This window comes from Ranitomeya imitator, chromosome 4 (assembly GCF_032444005.1).
Source record: "Ranitomeya imitator isolate aRanImi1 chromosome 4, aRanImi1.pri, whole genome shotgun sequence".
NCBI classification, from domain to species: domain Eukaryota; kingdom Metazoa; phylum Chordata; class Amphibia; order Anura; family Dendrobatidae; genus Ranitomeya; species Ranitomeya imitator.
In genome coordinates, this window is record NC_091285.1 from 639,581,756 (window position 1) to 639,597,249 (window position 15,494).

The following is a 15,494-nucleotide window of genomic DNA, read 5'->3' on the forward strand; positions in this document are numbered from 1 at the left end:
TGGGTTCACCAGAGGATTTAATTCTGAGGGCACGCCTTTCTCCCCCACTCAAGAGGCCCATAGCAGCTGCAAGGTTTGCACTATGAACCCTCCTGAAGGAGAAGCCAGGGCCCACCGGAGGATTCAGTTCTCTTGTGCAAGTCCAACCCTGCAGGTAGAATAACTCTGTAAGTGCCATACCTATTCCCTTTTACGTTTTGAAATGTATCCTTCATGGTTTTTTCATGCGGGTTCTGATTTTACTGTTTCCTGTTACTTCATATAACCTCTCTATAACACCATAGTTGTTATCTCTTCATATTCCTTGTCCATATCATAAAGTAGTATTCCCTTCATCTACATGTCTTCTACATTTTTGCATTTTTCTACTGTTCATAGACTTTCCACCATGACTTAGGATATCTAGAGAAACCACAGTCTTTTCCAAAAAGGAAAAAATGCCTTTGCCACGGCAAAGCTTATTAATGGGTTGTCCACCTTTTGGGGACCCTTTTTTCCCTAAATATGTGTATTTGGGGTTAAAAATTATTTTTGCATTTGGGTTACATTAAAAATTTTGCACTGTTTTCCTTTTATAGGTTTCTGGTTTCCTTGCACATTCAACTTTGATGTGGTCATCAATCGCCTGATAGGAGTTCAGAAAGAAAGATAAGCAAAAATCTGCCCGTCAGGCAATCTTAGTGAGCTCGCTGATAGACTCTCAATTAAGGCATGAGGCAGCCAGCAATAGACAGGACAACACATAGGTTATGGAAGGAAAGCGGTGCAAAATTTACAATGAAACCCAATTGCTAAAATTAATTTTAGCTCCAATTACAAATCCCTAAAGAAGGACAACCCCTTTAAAGTTTTGATGTTGACCTAGAGTGGTTGCCTCCACTAGAAAGATGGCTTTCTTCTTCTTGAAGGAGAGTCTGTTTGCATTGCTTCACCTATAAGTATCACTTCACGACTTGGTGGCCACCATAAGAAGAAGCAATGTCTCCTAGACCATCTCTACTATTTGTATTTTTCATGCATGCGCTATAAGGTCTAGTGTTTATGGATTTCATTGCTCAACGGATCATGTACCCCTTTCAAACCTCTAAGTCTACTATCACTATGTCTACTAATATACCAAGTCTATGTATGTCTACAAAGAACCAAGCCGGTGATTGCTATGTCGCCATTCTTCAGTCTCTTCTGGTTCATTTGTCCTCTCCTCTCTTTTTCTTTCCTTATTTGCCTCAGGACTTCTGAGCAAGTGAAATTTCTCTGTTTTCTGTTGTAAGTATTCTCCGTATCTTGTGACGAGAATGGAGTCATTTTTCAGCATGTTCTGTGTAGACATGGACCAGAAAGGAGAATATTGGTGGAATAGGAGAAAGTAATAGGGTGTCGGAGGAATGTCATTGGAAGAGGTGGTATGAAGAAGTAGCAGGAATTATAGGGTCACGTTATATGGAATCACAGGAGTGGTTAGAAGCCATGTGGAGGACTAGGTATCTGTTTGAATAGGGTGCGGATGTGCAGTAGTTGGCTGTGGCAACTATACAGTTGACGGAGATGTGCTGTGTAACTCCACAACTGATCACATCCATCCATCTCCAGGAATGGCTGATCAGCAGGGGTGCCAGGTGTCACTGAGCAGCTATTGATGATTTATCTTAAGGATAGGCCAACAATGTAAAAATCACAGACAGCCTCTTTAAGTATATAGTAAGTATATTCCATAAATAGTGCTAGTTCCATTTTCAGGACTCCCATCTACATGGATGAAAGGCCAAGCAATCTTGTGGTTCTTTCCATTGTGATTTATGTGAGATGCTAAACCCACAGTTTCATGGATGAGATCCGAATGAAAGAATGGCTACTTCTCCACCTCATCTACTATTTCCTGCAGTGCCACACGGAGGTTAGTATACCTCCATTCTGCAGATACATGGTGGTCCCAAAAAAAGGACAAAGATTGCACCATTAATATGCTCCTGCATAATGTACCACTCCTTTTGCTGCCACCAGACCCAGACACACATGTCTGTGGTTGGGACCATACAGAATGACCTCATGGACCACATGTGGCCTCCCCAGGACGCAGATTATCCACCTCTGAGCTAAAGGCTGAGTTACAAGGAGATGCATTAGTAGAAGCAAAATATGGTGGATTGGTAAGAGAAGTTATCAGTAGAGGTTATATGATTATAGGAAAAGATAAGCAGAGGTTAGGTTATGTGGAGAGATGTCTAGTAATACTTAAGCCCTCCTCACACAATAAATAGTTGCCAGCCAACAGCTATCTTTCCAAACTCTCCCATACACCGTAATGCTCGGCCACGCGCCATTTTGTTCTATTCTAGAGAGCTGCTTCCAAACTCTTTTGGTGGCTTTTCTAAAGATCATTCATGGGTAATCCGATGTGCTGGATCCTTCTTTCCCTCGTCATCTCTGAGTAGCGTCCGGAAGCCCCCAATTACATTAGTCTGGGTTAAATCAATGTGTATGGGGGCTTTAGCCTCTGTTTACACTGACTTTATGGTATCCATTTTCACAGAAGCCATGATGAATATGATGGATCAATGAGGATCAGCTGTGATCTCTTTGGTTAAACCATTATTTTTACCTCAATGACTGACTACAGTAAAAGGGTCCGTCAGATTTACAACTGGTATTGGTATTTTGTGCTGTAAAAAATACTACAAGCTGCTACTCTACTACGACCATAAAATAACTGTAGCATAAGACATGTTGGCCAAGGGTAGACTATACAGTTGAGTAAGGCTTTGTTCTCCTCTGTGCTGGAGGATCCACTCAGAATTCTGTCACCGATCCAGCCAAAGTGGACATCTATTTTAGGGTCTGTCAGGCTCCCCTGGTGACAGGCTCATGATGGATCTAATACTACAGTAAAATGTGGATGTTCTTCTCCCATTATGTGAACAGAGCCTGAAGCTGGCCATAGATTTGTTTGGCAGACGGGTGTCTCTCCCGACTCCATGGGCAGTTGAAGACTCTAATTGGCAGCAGCTTATCTCACCTGAAAACATAATGATGGACCAGTGTAGTTCTAATTGCTTGTTCCTTCTTTTTCCTCAACATCATGTGTCTGGAAACAGTCAGGAGGCCCCCATAGATATCCGATGGTCAGCTTGTCCTGCTGAAATTGGTGGATTTGGCCAACTTTATCTAATGTGTGTGGGGTCTTAAGCAGAGAGTGCCTATAGTCTCAGCAGCTGACAGTGCCACAGTCCGCCATAAGCCCTTTTTAATGGACTCAATAGTGAACTCTTTTCTGATGAAGGCAATGGAGCAGATGGCTTTTCACAAAAATTTGCCCTATACACATCATTTACTGTAGTCTAGGTAGACCCACCATGTGAGTTGCTACCCTGAAGACCTGTATGCCAGTAGGACAAACTTACCGGAGTGATCTAGTCCTCACTGTTCAACACCAACAATACATTTTTGTAATAATTTTAAGCTTTAAATTTCCAGTAAAGTAATAAAATTATTTTTTTTCTTTGCAAAATTCCAGTTAAGGTCAACATACAGAAGAGGAACGGTGGCTGAAACTATTGATTTTGATAGGAAAAAGTCAATAGATTAGTTAGTTAACTGCTCCGGATGTTGAGGGAAAGTTGACGCTGCTTGAACTTATCCCCCTGATCACTTTGATCTGCCTGGAGAGATAGAAGCCCAGCTGAGCATCCATGTTTATGGGGAAAGTAGGTAGAGATAGTTTATGGCCCTTTTCAGATGACTGTAATATGGTTGCCTTTCAGGGTCTATATTGTCCAGCACCACCTGCGTAACAGATGTTTCTACTGAGTAAAATTTAGATCAATATAAAAGCAGGGATAATTTTGTCTGTATTATTTTAGTTTCGCAAAACCATTTGCTCCATTTGTTGGAGTTGTAATTTGTGGCTTTAACCTAGAGACCCAATGCGAATATAATTAGTTTTTTTTTTTTAAATGGCTGTAATGTAGGGATGTATTATCGTGTCTGGTGCGGCTGATTCTGACATAATATATTATGGCCATCTGCAGATGTATCCATAGGATAGGTGATAAATATAGTGTTACGGTGGGGGGGGGGGGGAAGTATTTAGTCAGCCACCAATTGTGCAAGTTCTCCCACTTACAAAGATGAGAGAGGCCTGTAATTGACATCATAGCTAGACCACAACTATTAGTCAAAATGAGAAAACAAATCCAGAAAATCACCTTGTCTGATTTGGCAAGATTTATTTGACAAATTATGGTGAAAAATAAGTATTTGGTCATCCAAAAACATGCAAGATTTCTGGCTCTCACTAACCTTCTTTTAAGAGGCTCCTCTGTCCTCCACTCATTACCTGTAGTAATGGCTCCTGTTTGAACTTATCAGTATAAAATACACCTGTCCACAACCTCAATCACACTCCAAACTCCACTATGGTGAAGACCTAAGAGCTGTCCAAGAACACCAGAAACAAAATTATGGACCTGCACCAGGCTGGGAAGACTGAATCTGCAATAGGCAAGCAGCTTGGTGTGATGAAATAAACTGTGGGAGCAATAATTAGAAAATGGAAGACATATAAGACCACTGATAATCTCCCTCGATCTGGGGCTCCACACAAGATATCACCCCGTGGGGTCAAAATGATCACAAGAACGGTGAGCAAATATCCCAGAACCACTCGGGGGGGAGGGAGGGAGGGGGGGGTCCAACCACTGGGACCCCACCGATCATGAGAACGGAGATCGAAAAGTCCCCATTATGAATAGAGCTGTAGTGACAAAGTGTTAACATGTCTCCATTTATCGTCTATAGGAGTGGTCCATTTAAAAGGGACTTTGGGCCTCCATTCTTATCAATGTAGGTCCCAGAAGTTGGAGCCCCCAACTGATTATACAATTTTCATCCATCCTGTGTATCAGGGCTCATTCGCACATCTGATTTTTACACATCCAAGAAAAACGGACCGATTACTCTAATCAGACTTTCAACAGAGCATTGTACGTTTGGCATTGGGATTTTTTCGGACATCGAGAAATTAAATACGGTAATAAAAAAAATGTATCCACCTTCTCCTTTTCTGAAAGTCCGCAAAAATTGGGCTACACTTGGATGTCATCCGAGTGTGGTCCTATTGCCGATTTTGATCCGACCCTCAAAATCAGACATGTCACCAATATTTTACGCAGACCACTCTCCAAGGAATAATATCGGACTTGTGCACGGCCCCATAGACTATCACTGGTACCAGTGCTATCCATGAAAACCATGGATAGCAGTCGTACGAGAAAATCGGCTGTGTGAAAAATGGTAAATGTTGTTAGAACCGCTCCCTTTAATGTTTTGTATCCACAAAGATTTTAGAAGGCAGCAGCTCCGAACCTGAATACTTCGTCCGACTCCGATCAGTCTTTGTGTTACATAGGTCATCACTTCTTCTGTGCCCGGTGCCATGGACTCATTACAGGGAACGAAAACAGTTCTGCCATTTCCCCTTTCTATTTTTCAAGAAGTGCAGAGTAATCACTTATGCCAAGCAGCGCCCCGTGCCAACCCCCATAAACCGCACAAATGTTTCCTACTGGCAGGCAGCACAAACGTGGAACTAGAGAAGCCATTAGCATGATAACTGGGCTGTTTTGCATGGTAGGCTGCACTCATTAATGAGCTAACGAGCCTGAATAGCATGCAAATTATAGAAGGCGCAAAGTTTCTTTTATATTTGACACGCATTATTACATTGTCGTGGCACCCTTATAGCCTGAAGGGTGCTGCCTCACAATTTGTAGTTTGTGGCTACACATCTAATGGTTAAAATATCAGCAAGTTGTCCATAGAATAAGATATAATTGTGGGGGTCCCAGGGATCAAACAACCATAAAAATAAATTAATGGCATAAAGGTTTTTTTTTCACGGTGGGGAAAAAACTAGGGGACTTCACATTTATCAGACAGATGTGTCTGAATTTTTTACAGCTTTTTTGAACACTGCGCTACTCTTCAGTGTGCACTGAGACTTGACCTTGACATTTCAAATTCCCTTACGAGAAGTTCTTGTGATTAAAATACCAGACATTCCAGCTATTTGCTTTGTGTATTGATCTCACATCAAAGTTCCCCTCACCCTAACAGATTTTATAGGGGCCTAGTACTGTGACCAAACCATAGCCATAATAACGATCAGTGTTCTGCGAATGTGTGGGAACTAAAAGTATGACATGACTTTACCATGTGTTTTCGGGGTAAGGGGTTAAATAAAACTGAGTTTTTTTTTCCCCTCTGCCTTGGATAATCCCCCTTTAAGAAAAGGATCGTTTTAATACGAGAGCTCACATTTTTCACTGGCTGGGACCTCTGTACATGAGCTGTGACCTCCTTGCTCTTTTGGCCTCTGTAGAGTAGGACTTGGTCGTGCTCCTTGTCTGTGGTTATGGGGAAAGGACTACCCCATGTTCGTAGCCATTGTATGGGTTACATCTATGGTTTCTAAGCCCTGTGGGCAGATATATTATTCACTGCATTATCTTTTGTCATCCCATCAATCTTCATTCCATGGGGTTTATGTTGTCTCCGTTGCCTCTTTAGTTGCTCTCAAAGTAAATGAATTTGTGGATTTCTATTTTTTTTTTTCTTTTGAGGAACATATAAGTGAAAGAAGTAAAGGTTAATGGATTGCTTATCTCTCACAGATAATGAATGCCACAAACTACTGCTCCTAAACTTCTCCAGAGAGGCCTTTAATCTCTTATAAGTGAAAGGTCTTTTGGAAATCCAAATCTTGATTGGCATTTTGTAAATCCATGTCCTTTTATGAAGGCTTTTTCCTTTTGTTCCTCACTTCTGTGAATCTCTCAGAAGTTTGTCCCTTGTGGATTTTTTTTAACTTTTCTCCATTATTGTACACGTTTTGATATGCGAATTATAGACCCTGCTTGTAGCAGATACTTTTGTTTGAACTTTCTCGCTGCTGCCTGGCATTGAGCTGTTTTTTCTTTTCAATATGTACGGTAGTTATTTGAGAATAACCCACATGTTGAAAGTTCTTGTTGTTTTTTTGCTACTCTCTCGCTTTTCCCATGTGACTTCTACTCTTTGAATTCGAAGTAGAAATCTGAGAAAGCGGTACAACAAGTGTGTAAAGACCGGAACGTATAGAACAGCGGCATAGCCATGACCGATAGCCAGGAAAGCACCTAGCTGAAAGTGCATGAGCTTTGTAACCGACCAGCATGATATTATTTTAATTGAACCCCCCCTCGCTCTGGAATAAAACCATTCCATAAATGACAATTTTTCCTTTTTATGTGTTGCCCCTATAACCCATTTACGCCCCCTATTATCCTATGTATTACATCATAACCATCTTGTATTACTTTCCATCTTGATGAGCCAAGTTTTCCTGGACGAATCCGTCTTCATTTTCCCAATGGTACTGAACCTCTTATCTCCAAGCATGGCAGGACGTCTTAACAGTACATGCATGGGCATAGTTGGGTCAACCTGTTGCCCTAATGTTTATTTTAAGGGAACCGATCTCGTTACTTTGGCCTTCAAAACTACTCCCAATAATTTTATTATGTCCGTGCCTCTTATGTTAATTACCTGTTTGGTTTTTTTGGGCAAGTAGAAGGTAACCATCAACTTTAGAGCCTGCCTACGCAGTTCGCCAATGAATCTAGAGAAGTGCACCCAATATCACTGCGCATGCCAGGGAGCTGGTAATCGGGGTGCGTGCGCCACATTTGCACAGGTCAGCCCATCAGTCAAACCCCATTGGCTATGACTAGAGGCTCTGAAGCTTGACCGCTCAGGATTTAGTGCCTCCAACTTGATTGGAAGCAGATAATTCGCATAAGAGGGGCAAACACAATAAAAAAAAATTGAGGGCAGAAATGTAGTAATGATTTAGGTAGCATGCACAGAACATAGGTTTAAAAAAACTAGTACAGTAATGGGCTTGTTTAGGGGGCCAAAACGACGTGACAGGTTCTCTTTAAAGCGAATCTGTCACCAGATTTTATAATATAAACTGCATATATAACATAAATCTCCTAGACTTTTTGAGGTTGGTATACTTACAGTACTTTGAAAATCCATGCCAAAAAGATTGTACTCTTCTCATGTTAACGTGATAATTTCAGGAGTCTCGCTCTGCTCATTTTATTATCACTGTTCTACAGATAAAATTGGATCCGAGACTAAAACAGTTGAACATACCTGATTTTGTGGTGCTGAAAATTAATAATGATGTTAAAATTTGCTGATTGGCTCTAATTTTTAAGATCCAGAGGAGCTTGTAATTACTTATGACATCTTTCATGCAGCTTATAGAAAAATTGTTTATTATTTCCTTATCCTCATTATTGTATTGTTAGTAGCTCCATCTATTCAATCTATTTAGTCTGTTGAACGTTCAGACTTTTGTCATCTTAGTGTGACCAATCCGAAAATACCAACTCCGCTCCGATGACTTAATAATAATAATTACAGCTACATCACTTACTTTTATCGATGCTCTCTGTGTAAGGTATACAGTTTTTTTTTATTTCTTAGCTTAGTTTCTTAACAGATTGGCCTGTTTCTTTATATATTTTTTTTAGATATGCCTTGTTTTTGCATTAACAAAGCGGATAGTTTTTGCCACATGTGTCAAAGGCGAAACTTGACTACCACAGAATCATAGAATGTTAGTCGGAAGGGACCTCTAGGGTCATCGTGTCCCACTCCCTGCTCAATGCTGGATTCACTAACCCATCTCAGACAGATGTCTGTTCAGCCTCTGTTTGAAAAATTCCATTGAAGGAGAACTCGCCACCTTTCGTGGCAGCCTGTACCACTCATTGATCACCCTCAATGTCATAGAATCATACCATGATAAGGAAAGCCTACAACCTGTGGTTTGGCTGCAGAATAGGAGATCAGGACAAGAGTTGGGCTCCACAGATATGCTGCAATACATGGGCATCACATCTTACCCAGTGGTTACATGGGAAGAGGCAATCTATGCCTTTTGCGGTCCCAATGATTGGGGAGAGCCGACCCATCACACTACCAATTGCTATTTCTGGCAACGAAAAAATAGATGATACACGGTCAAACACAGTATCATACAAGAATACAAACTTTATTAATATATATTAAAAACAAGTGCATGAAGGTGATACAAAAATTGCGCCACAGCGAAAACGCCGCAACAAAACACCAGAGGCGCGTGCACAGGAATGCCAGTCCTCAATACATAATATAGATAATATTCAGAGGTATAATACAAAAAACAGAATAGAATATACAAAAAAACCTAAGAAAATAAACAAAACAAACTAAATATAACAGTGTATGGCATTTTCACTATAGAGTGGGAACCGAACTGATGGCAGAAATGCACTAAGAGTTCTCAAAGACTTGACGCAGAGGCACGCCTGATATATTATCAGTGTACCATATTAACCTCCATATTAAGTATAGAACCACTATCGCACAGAGTCTCAGTGAAATACGCCGCCATCGATCTCTAGTATACACACATAAAAGCACTGCCACAGAAAAGTACCCACCGCAAGAGGACTGGAACTCCCGTGGACGCGCCTCCGCCCCAACGCGCGTTTCGGTAATAAACCTTCGTCGAAGGTTTATTACCGAAACGCGCGTTGGGGCGGAGGCGCGTCCACGGGAGTTCCAGTCCTCTTGCGGTGGGTACCTTTCTGTGGCAGTGCTTTTATGTGTGTATACTAGAGATCGATGGCGGCGTATTTCACTGAGACTCTGTGCGATAGTGGTTCTATACTTAATATGGAGGTTAATATGGTACACTGATAATATATCAGGCGTGCCTCTGCGTCAAGTCTTTGAGAACTCTTAGTGCATTTCTGCCATCAGTTCGGTTCCCACTCTATAGTGAAAATGCCATACACTGTTATATTTAGTTTGTTTTGTTTATTTTCTTAGGTTTTTTTGTATATTCTATTCTGTTTTTTGTATTATACCTCTGAATATTATCTATATTATGTATTGAGGACTGGCATTCCTGTGCACGCGCCTCTGGTGTTTTGTTGCGGCGTTTTCGCTGTGGCGCAATTTTTGTATCACCTTCATGCACTTGTTTTTAATATATATTAATAAAGTTTGTATTCTTATATGATACTGTGTTTGACCGTGTATCATCTATTTTTTCGTTGCCAATATGTATTTTGATGATAGGTCTCTAGGTCCTTTTCTGAGTAATGGTACAGATTTTTGAGATTATTATTGTTACCATGTCAGTTGGCTATATTTGTTGTTATTCAATTGCTATTTCTGCATGGTGCCCCCCATCAGGAAAGGAGTTTCATAGAAGAAGAAGTGGACTTTACAGTATCCAAACCTTCCCTCTGCCATACGCCCAGTGCCACATACAGAAGAACTGCCGGTTCCAAAACCACCAGAAACATTTTCAGTTGGGTCAAGTGAGGATGAAGAGGGCGCTTGGTGTCATGAAGCCTCATCCTCTCACAACCCCGACTTTCTATCCGCAACCTCAACTGAACCACACCTTATAACACAAAGTGAACTGAACGATCTTGTAACGGGGTCTACCAAGCTGGGGTACCTCTTTCAGTACCACCACGTGTTTCAGGAGGTCCACTCTGCTTTTGCTGGATTCTGAATGAAGGACGCTGGCTGGAATTCCTTGGTTACGTGAGAGCATATAAAAGCTGACTGCTACTCAACGTATTTCCAGTCTAAAAGAACTCACTTTATTTACAGCACACAGAATAGATAACACAGATACAAAGGGCAGGCCAATAGAAAAAGCAGGCCAGACATACATGACAATAGCCGCAGGGGGCCGGAGACTGCTGATATTTACTGGGGGAATTACAAAGGTGGGGGAGGACTGAAGGGGGATAGCCTGTGGACTGATGCATTTCACATGGAACCTATTATACATAATATATACTGCATAACATATTCTTGGTGCTGGGGGTTCTGTAACAGATCTTGTTAGAGATTTGGATCTGCCCAAGAATAAGGCTGAGCTCTTAAGTTCAGTCTACAGCATGATACAAAGTACTGAAACTTTTAAGCATTAATTTCATGTGGCAGTAAAATTAATGCCGTTTAGCATTTTTAGTCGTCTCTTGTTTCTATGATAATTTGTCAGATTTGAATTTAGGAGGTCAAAATCATTAAGAAATGGCTCATTTGATAACTGAACCTAACAAAGTTTTAAAATATGTAGAACAAACAAAAAAAAAAAAACGCTATTGTTACTTGGATTTTCAAAGCAAGTACACCAGCCTCATCAGTTCTAGGAGATCTATTCAATAATATACGCAGCATGTATTGTGAAAAGTAGTGACCGATCTGTTTTTTTGTTTGTGACTGAAGCCATAATTAATAATTTTTTTTCATTTTTATTTTTTAGGAACAGCTGTAAAGTGCAGAGTTATGAAGGATCAAGTTTGGTGTTAGATGTTTGCACTCAGGTGGGTAAGCCTAATATCTCTGGAATTTAGGTTCATTTGTTAGTTGCAGGTTAATAACTTTCCAGAGGTGCCCGGCCACTACACTGAAAGTCCAGCTGCTGGGAGAAAATTAATTGTATTTCTCCCAGGAGTCACCGGCTTTCAGTCATAGATCTATATCTGGAATGGCTACTGTTACAACTCCGTACACAGTTGTAAGCACGCACAGCACTTTGACAGCTCATTCTGCAGCACATCTGTGCAGAGCAACCAGTCTGTGTGCTGGGGCGTGCTTACAGCTGCCAGTTGTAGTGCTGAAACCGGTCTGTTTTGACTGAAATCTCGTGGCTCCTGGGAGAAATAAAGTTAATTTCCTACCAGTAGCTGGGATTTCAGTGCACTGGCCAGGCAATATTGTAACTCTATTATCCTGCAGGTTACTGTATCTGTAAGTTAATAGTGTTTGGGGACCTGTAAGGTTCCCTTTAAAAAGTTATTCCCATCATTAATTTATCACCTATCCAAAGAATAGACAAAATATTGCAGATCAGTGGAGGTGCGACCAATTTCGAAAAAGGGGCTATGGAATGCCCACTCAAAATCCATTCTCTATGGGACTGCCGAAAAAAGACAAGTACTGTATTTCTCGATCTGCATCATTCCCATACACTTGAAATGGGACTGAAGGATGCAGTTTTGCAGGAAGTAAAAATTGGGGGGCTAGAGACCCCAGTTCTAGTAAATGATAGGTGTCCTAATATTGGAAACTGCAACAATCAGAAATATATTATCTAGAAGTCATCCAATTCGATCTTGAGACAACTTGGCCAATGGTCTTAGCAAATTGTTTTATGAAAATACATAAAATGTCCATTGTTAGGTCATCTACTATCCATAGGGTGAGGGATACTAATTACCGAGGGTCCAACTGCTGGGGCTTTCGGTGATCCTAAGGACGATACTCTGGAAGCGGACTTTCTCCTGCCGTCCTATAGACAATGAATGGCGTGGAGTCGATCCAGTAATTGGACCATCATTACACCATGCCAGGCAGATGCTGCAAAAGCTAATCAAATGTCAAAGCCATTCTAAACGGAATTTTTTTTTTCTTTTTCTTTTTTTCTGCACAGCAAGAAGATGGTTCTCCCAGCATTGAGAAGAGAGAAGGTCATGCTACAGATGAGGAGAAGCTGGCGTCTGTTCCAGCACCTAAGCCAATGGGCGCTGGGGTTAAAAGTCAACAGGAGGAAGAACAAGAATTTTTCGAGTGCCCCAATGACTCCACATCGGGTATTTACTCTGGATTTCATTATTATTTTCCTCAGTTTTGATACTGCGGTGTTTGTCCATATGTAACGGCTGCTCTCCTGTTTGTTTCCAGGATTAGGAAAACAATCATCTCTGGAGGTGTCTGAGCCTTCACCCCAGGTGAGTATCTATGGAGAAGGTGATGCATCTTGGATTTCTATAGTGGGATGAATCAGACCTCAAGGTGCAGGAATTATGATTTTTTTTTTTATTCTACCGTGACATTCTTCATTTTGCAAACCAGACTGTAATGCTTTTATATTGAATGCTCAGTATGAATGATACTTAGTGCAAATGGTGCTGCTGATGTAGGAGCATATTGTACGATGTATATAGTGGATATTGGCTGCTTAATCTGCCACATGGATTATAATTGTATAATTTTATATTTAGAAATCCACATACACACACTATTGCATCATGATCATAATAGAACACAGCCTATAAATCCACATACCCTATTGTGTCAAGATCATAATAGAACACAGCCTATAACTCCAGATACACAGCCTATAAATCAAAATATACAGTGGGGCAAAAGAGTATTTAGTCAGTCAGCAATAGTGCAAGTTCCACCACTTAAAAAGATGAGAGGTGTCTGTAATTTACATCATAGGTAGACCTCAACTATGGGAGACAAACTGAGAAAAAAAAATCCAGAAAATCACATTGTCTGTTTTTTTTATTTATTTTTTTGCATATTATGGTGGAAAATAAGTATTTGGTCAGAAACAAAATTTCATCTCAATACTTTGTAATATATCCTTTGTTGGCAATGACAGAGGTCAAACTTTTTCTGTAAGTCTTCACAAGGTTGCCACACACTGTTGTTGGTATGTTGGCCCATTCCTCCATGCAGATCTCCTCTAGAGCAGTGATGTTTTTGGCTTTTCGCTTGGCAACACGGACTTTCAACTCCCTCCAAAGGTTTTCTATAGGGTTGAGATCTGGAGACTGGCTAGGCCACTCCAGGACATTGAAATGCTTCTTACGAAGCCACTCCTTCGTTGCCCTGGCGGTGTGCTTTGGATCATTGTCATGTTGAAAGACCCAGCCATGTTTCATCTTCAATGCCCTTGCTGATGGAAGGAGGTTTGCACTCAAAATCTCACGATACATGGCCCCATTCATTCTTTCATGTACCCGGATCAGTCGTCCTGGCCCCTTTGCAGAGAAACAGCCCCAAAGCATGATGTTTCCACCACCATGCTTTACAGTAGGTATGGTGTTTGATGGATGCAACTCAGTATTCTTTTTCCTCCAAACACGACAAGTTGTGTTTCTACCAAACAGTTCCAGTTTGGTTTCATCAGACCATAGGACATTCTCCCAAAACTCCTCTGGATCATCCAAATGCTCTCTAGCAAACTTCAGACGGGCCCGGACATGTACTGGCTTAAGCAGTAGGACACGTCTGGCACTGCAGGATCTGAGTCCATGGTGGCGCAGTGTGTTACTTATGGTAGGCCTTGTTACATTGGTCCCAGCTCTCTGCAGTTCATTCACTAGGTCCCCCCGCGTGGTTCTGGGATTTTTGCTCACCGTTCTTGTGATCATTCTGACCCCACGGGGTGGGATTTTGCGTGGAGATCGAGGGAGATTATCAGTGGTCTTGTATGTCTTCCATTTTCTAATTATTGCTCCCACTGTTGATTTCTTCACTCCAAGCTGGTTGGCTATTGCAGATTCAGTCTTCCCAGCCTGGTGCAGGGCTACAATTTTGTTTCTGGTGTCCTTTGACAGCTCTTTGGTCTTCACCATAGTGGAGTTTGGAGTCAGACTGTTTGAGGGTGTGCACAGGTGTCTTTTTATACTGATAACAAGTTTAAACAGGTGCCATTACTACAGGTAATGAGTGGAGGAAAGAGGAGACTCTTAAAGAAGAAGTTACAGGTCTGTGAGAGCCAGAAATCTTGATTGTTTGTTTCTGACCAAATACTTATTTTCCACCATAATATGCAAAAAAAATGATAAAAAAAACAGACAATGTGATTTTCTGGATTTTTTTTTCTCAGTTTGTCTCCCATAGTTGAGGTCTACCTATGATGTAAATTACAGACACCTCTCATCTTTTTAAGTGGTGGAACTTGCACTATTGCTGACTGACTAAATACTTTTTTGCCCCACTGTACATATTGTGCAAAACTGAAAGAAATGAACTGGAGTATAAGTTAGTATAAGTGCAACGTGTAGGATTATGTTCACACTGGCCATTAAACAGACAAAACTTAAGATAGAAACAAAATGAACATATACTCTGTTGTAAGTAAAAAGCAATAGTGCATATAAGTAAAATGGTGTAGTTAGTATACACTGTTTTTGATTTAAAAAAAAATGAAATCATTTTTGACCCATAAGGTTTTAACCCCTTTACCCCCAAGGGTGGTTTGCACGTTAATGACCAGGCCAATTTTTACAATTCTGACCACTGTCCCTTTATGAGGTTATAACTCCGAAACGCTTCAACGGATCCCAGTGATTCTGACATTGTTTTCTCGTGACATATTGTACTTCATGATAGTGGTAAAATTTCTTTGATAGTACCTGCGTTTATTTGTGAAAAAAACGGAAATTTGGCGAAAATTTTGAAAATTTCGCAATTTTTAAACTTTGAATTTTTATGCAATTAAATCACAGAGATATGTCACACAAAATACTTAATAAGTAACATTTCCCACATGTCTCCTTTACATCAGCATAATTTTGGAACCAATTTTTTTTTTTTGTTAGGGAGTTATAAGGGTTAAAAGTTGACCAGCAATT

The 15,494-nt window shown here is 40.7% G+C and overlaps 1 protein-coding gene across 4 annotated transcripts in view; it reads left to right on the forward strand.

Annotated features, from left to right (window-relative positions):
• The window catches only part of TACC1 (transforming acidic coiled-coil containing protein 1), a 102,660-nt gene that overhangs the window by 58,959 nt on the left and 28,207 nt on the right, over nucleotides 1-15,494 (forward strand). For all 4 annotated transcript variants that reach the window (XM_069766861.1, XM_069766864.1, XM_069766860.1 and 1 more), the window contains exons 4-6: nucleotides 11,384-11,444; nucleotides 12,554-12,713; nucleotides 12,805-12,851. In XM_069766861.1, coding sequence (XP_069622962.1) covers nucleotides 11,384-11,444; nucleotides 12,554-12,713; nucleotides 12,805-12,851 — 268 coding nt within the window. The remainder of the gene's footprint in view (nucleotides 1-11,383; nucleotides 11,445-12,553; nucleotides 12,714-12,804; nucleotides 12,852-15,494) is intronic.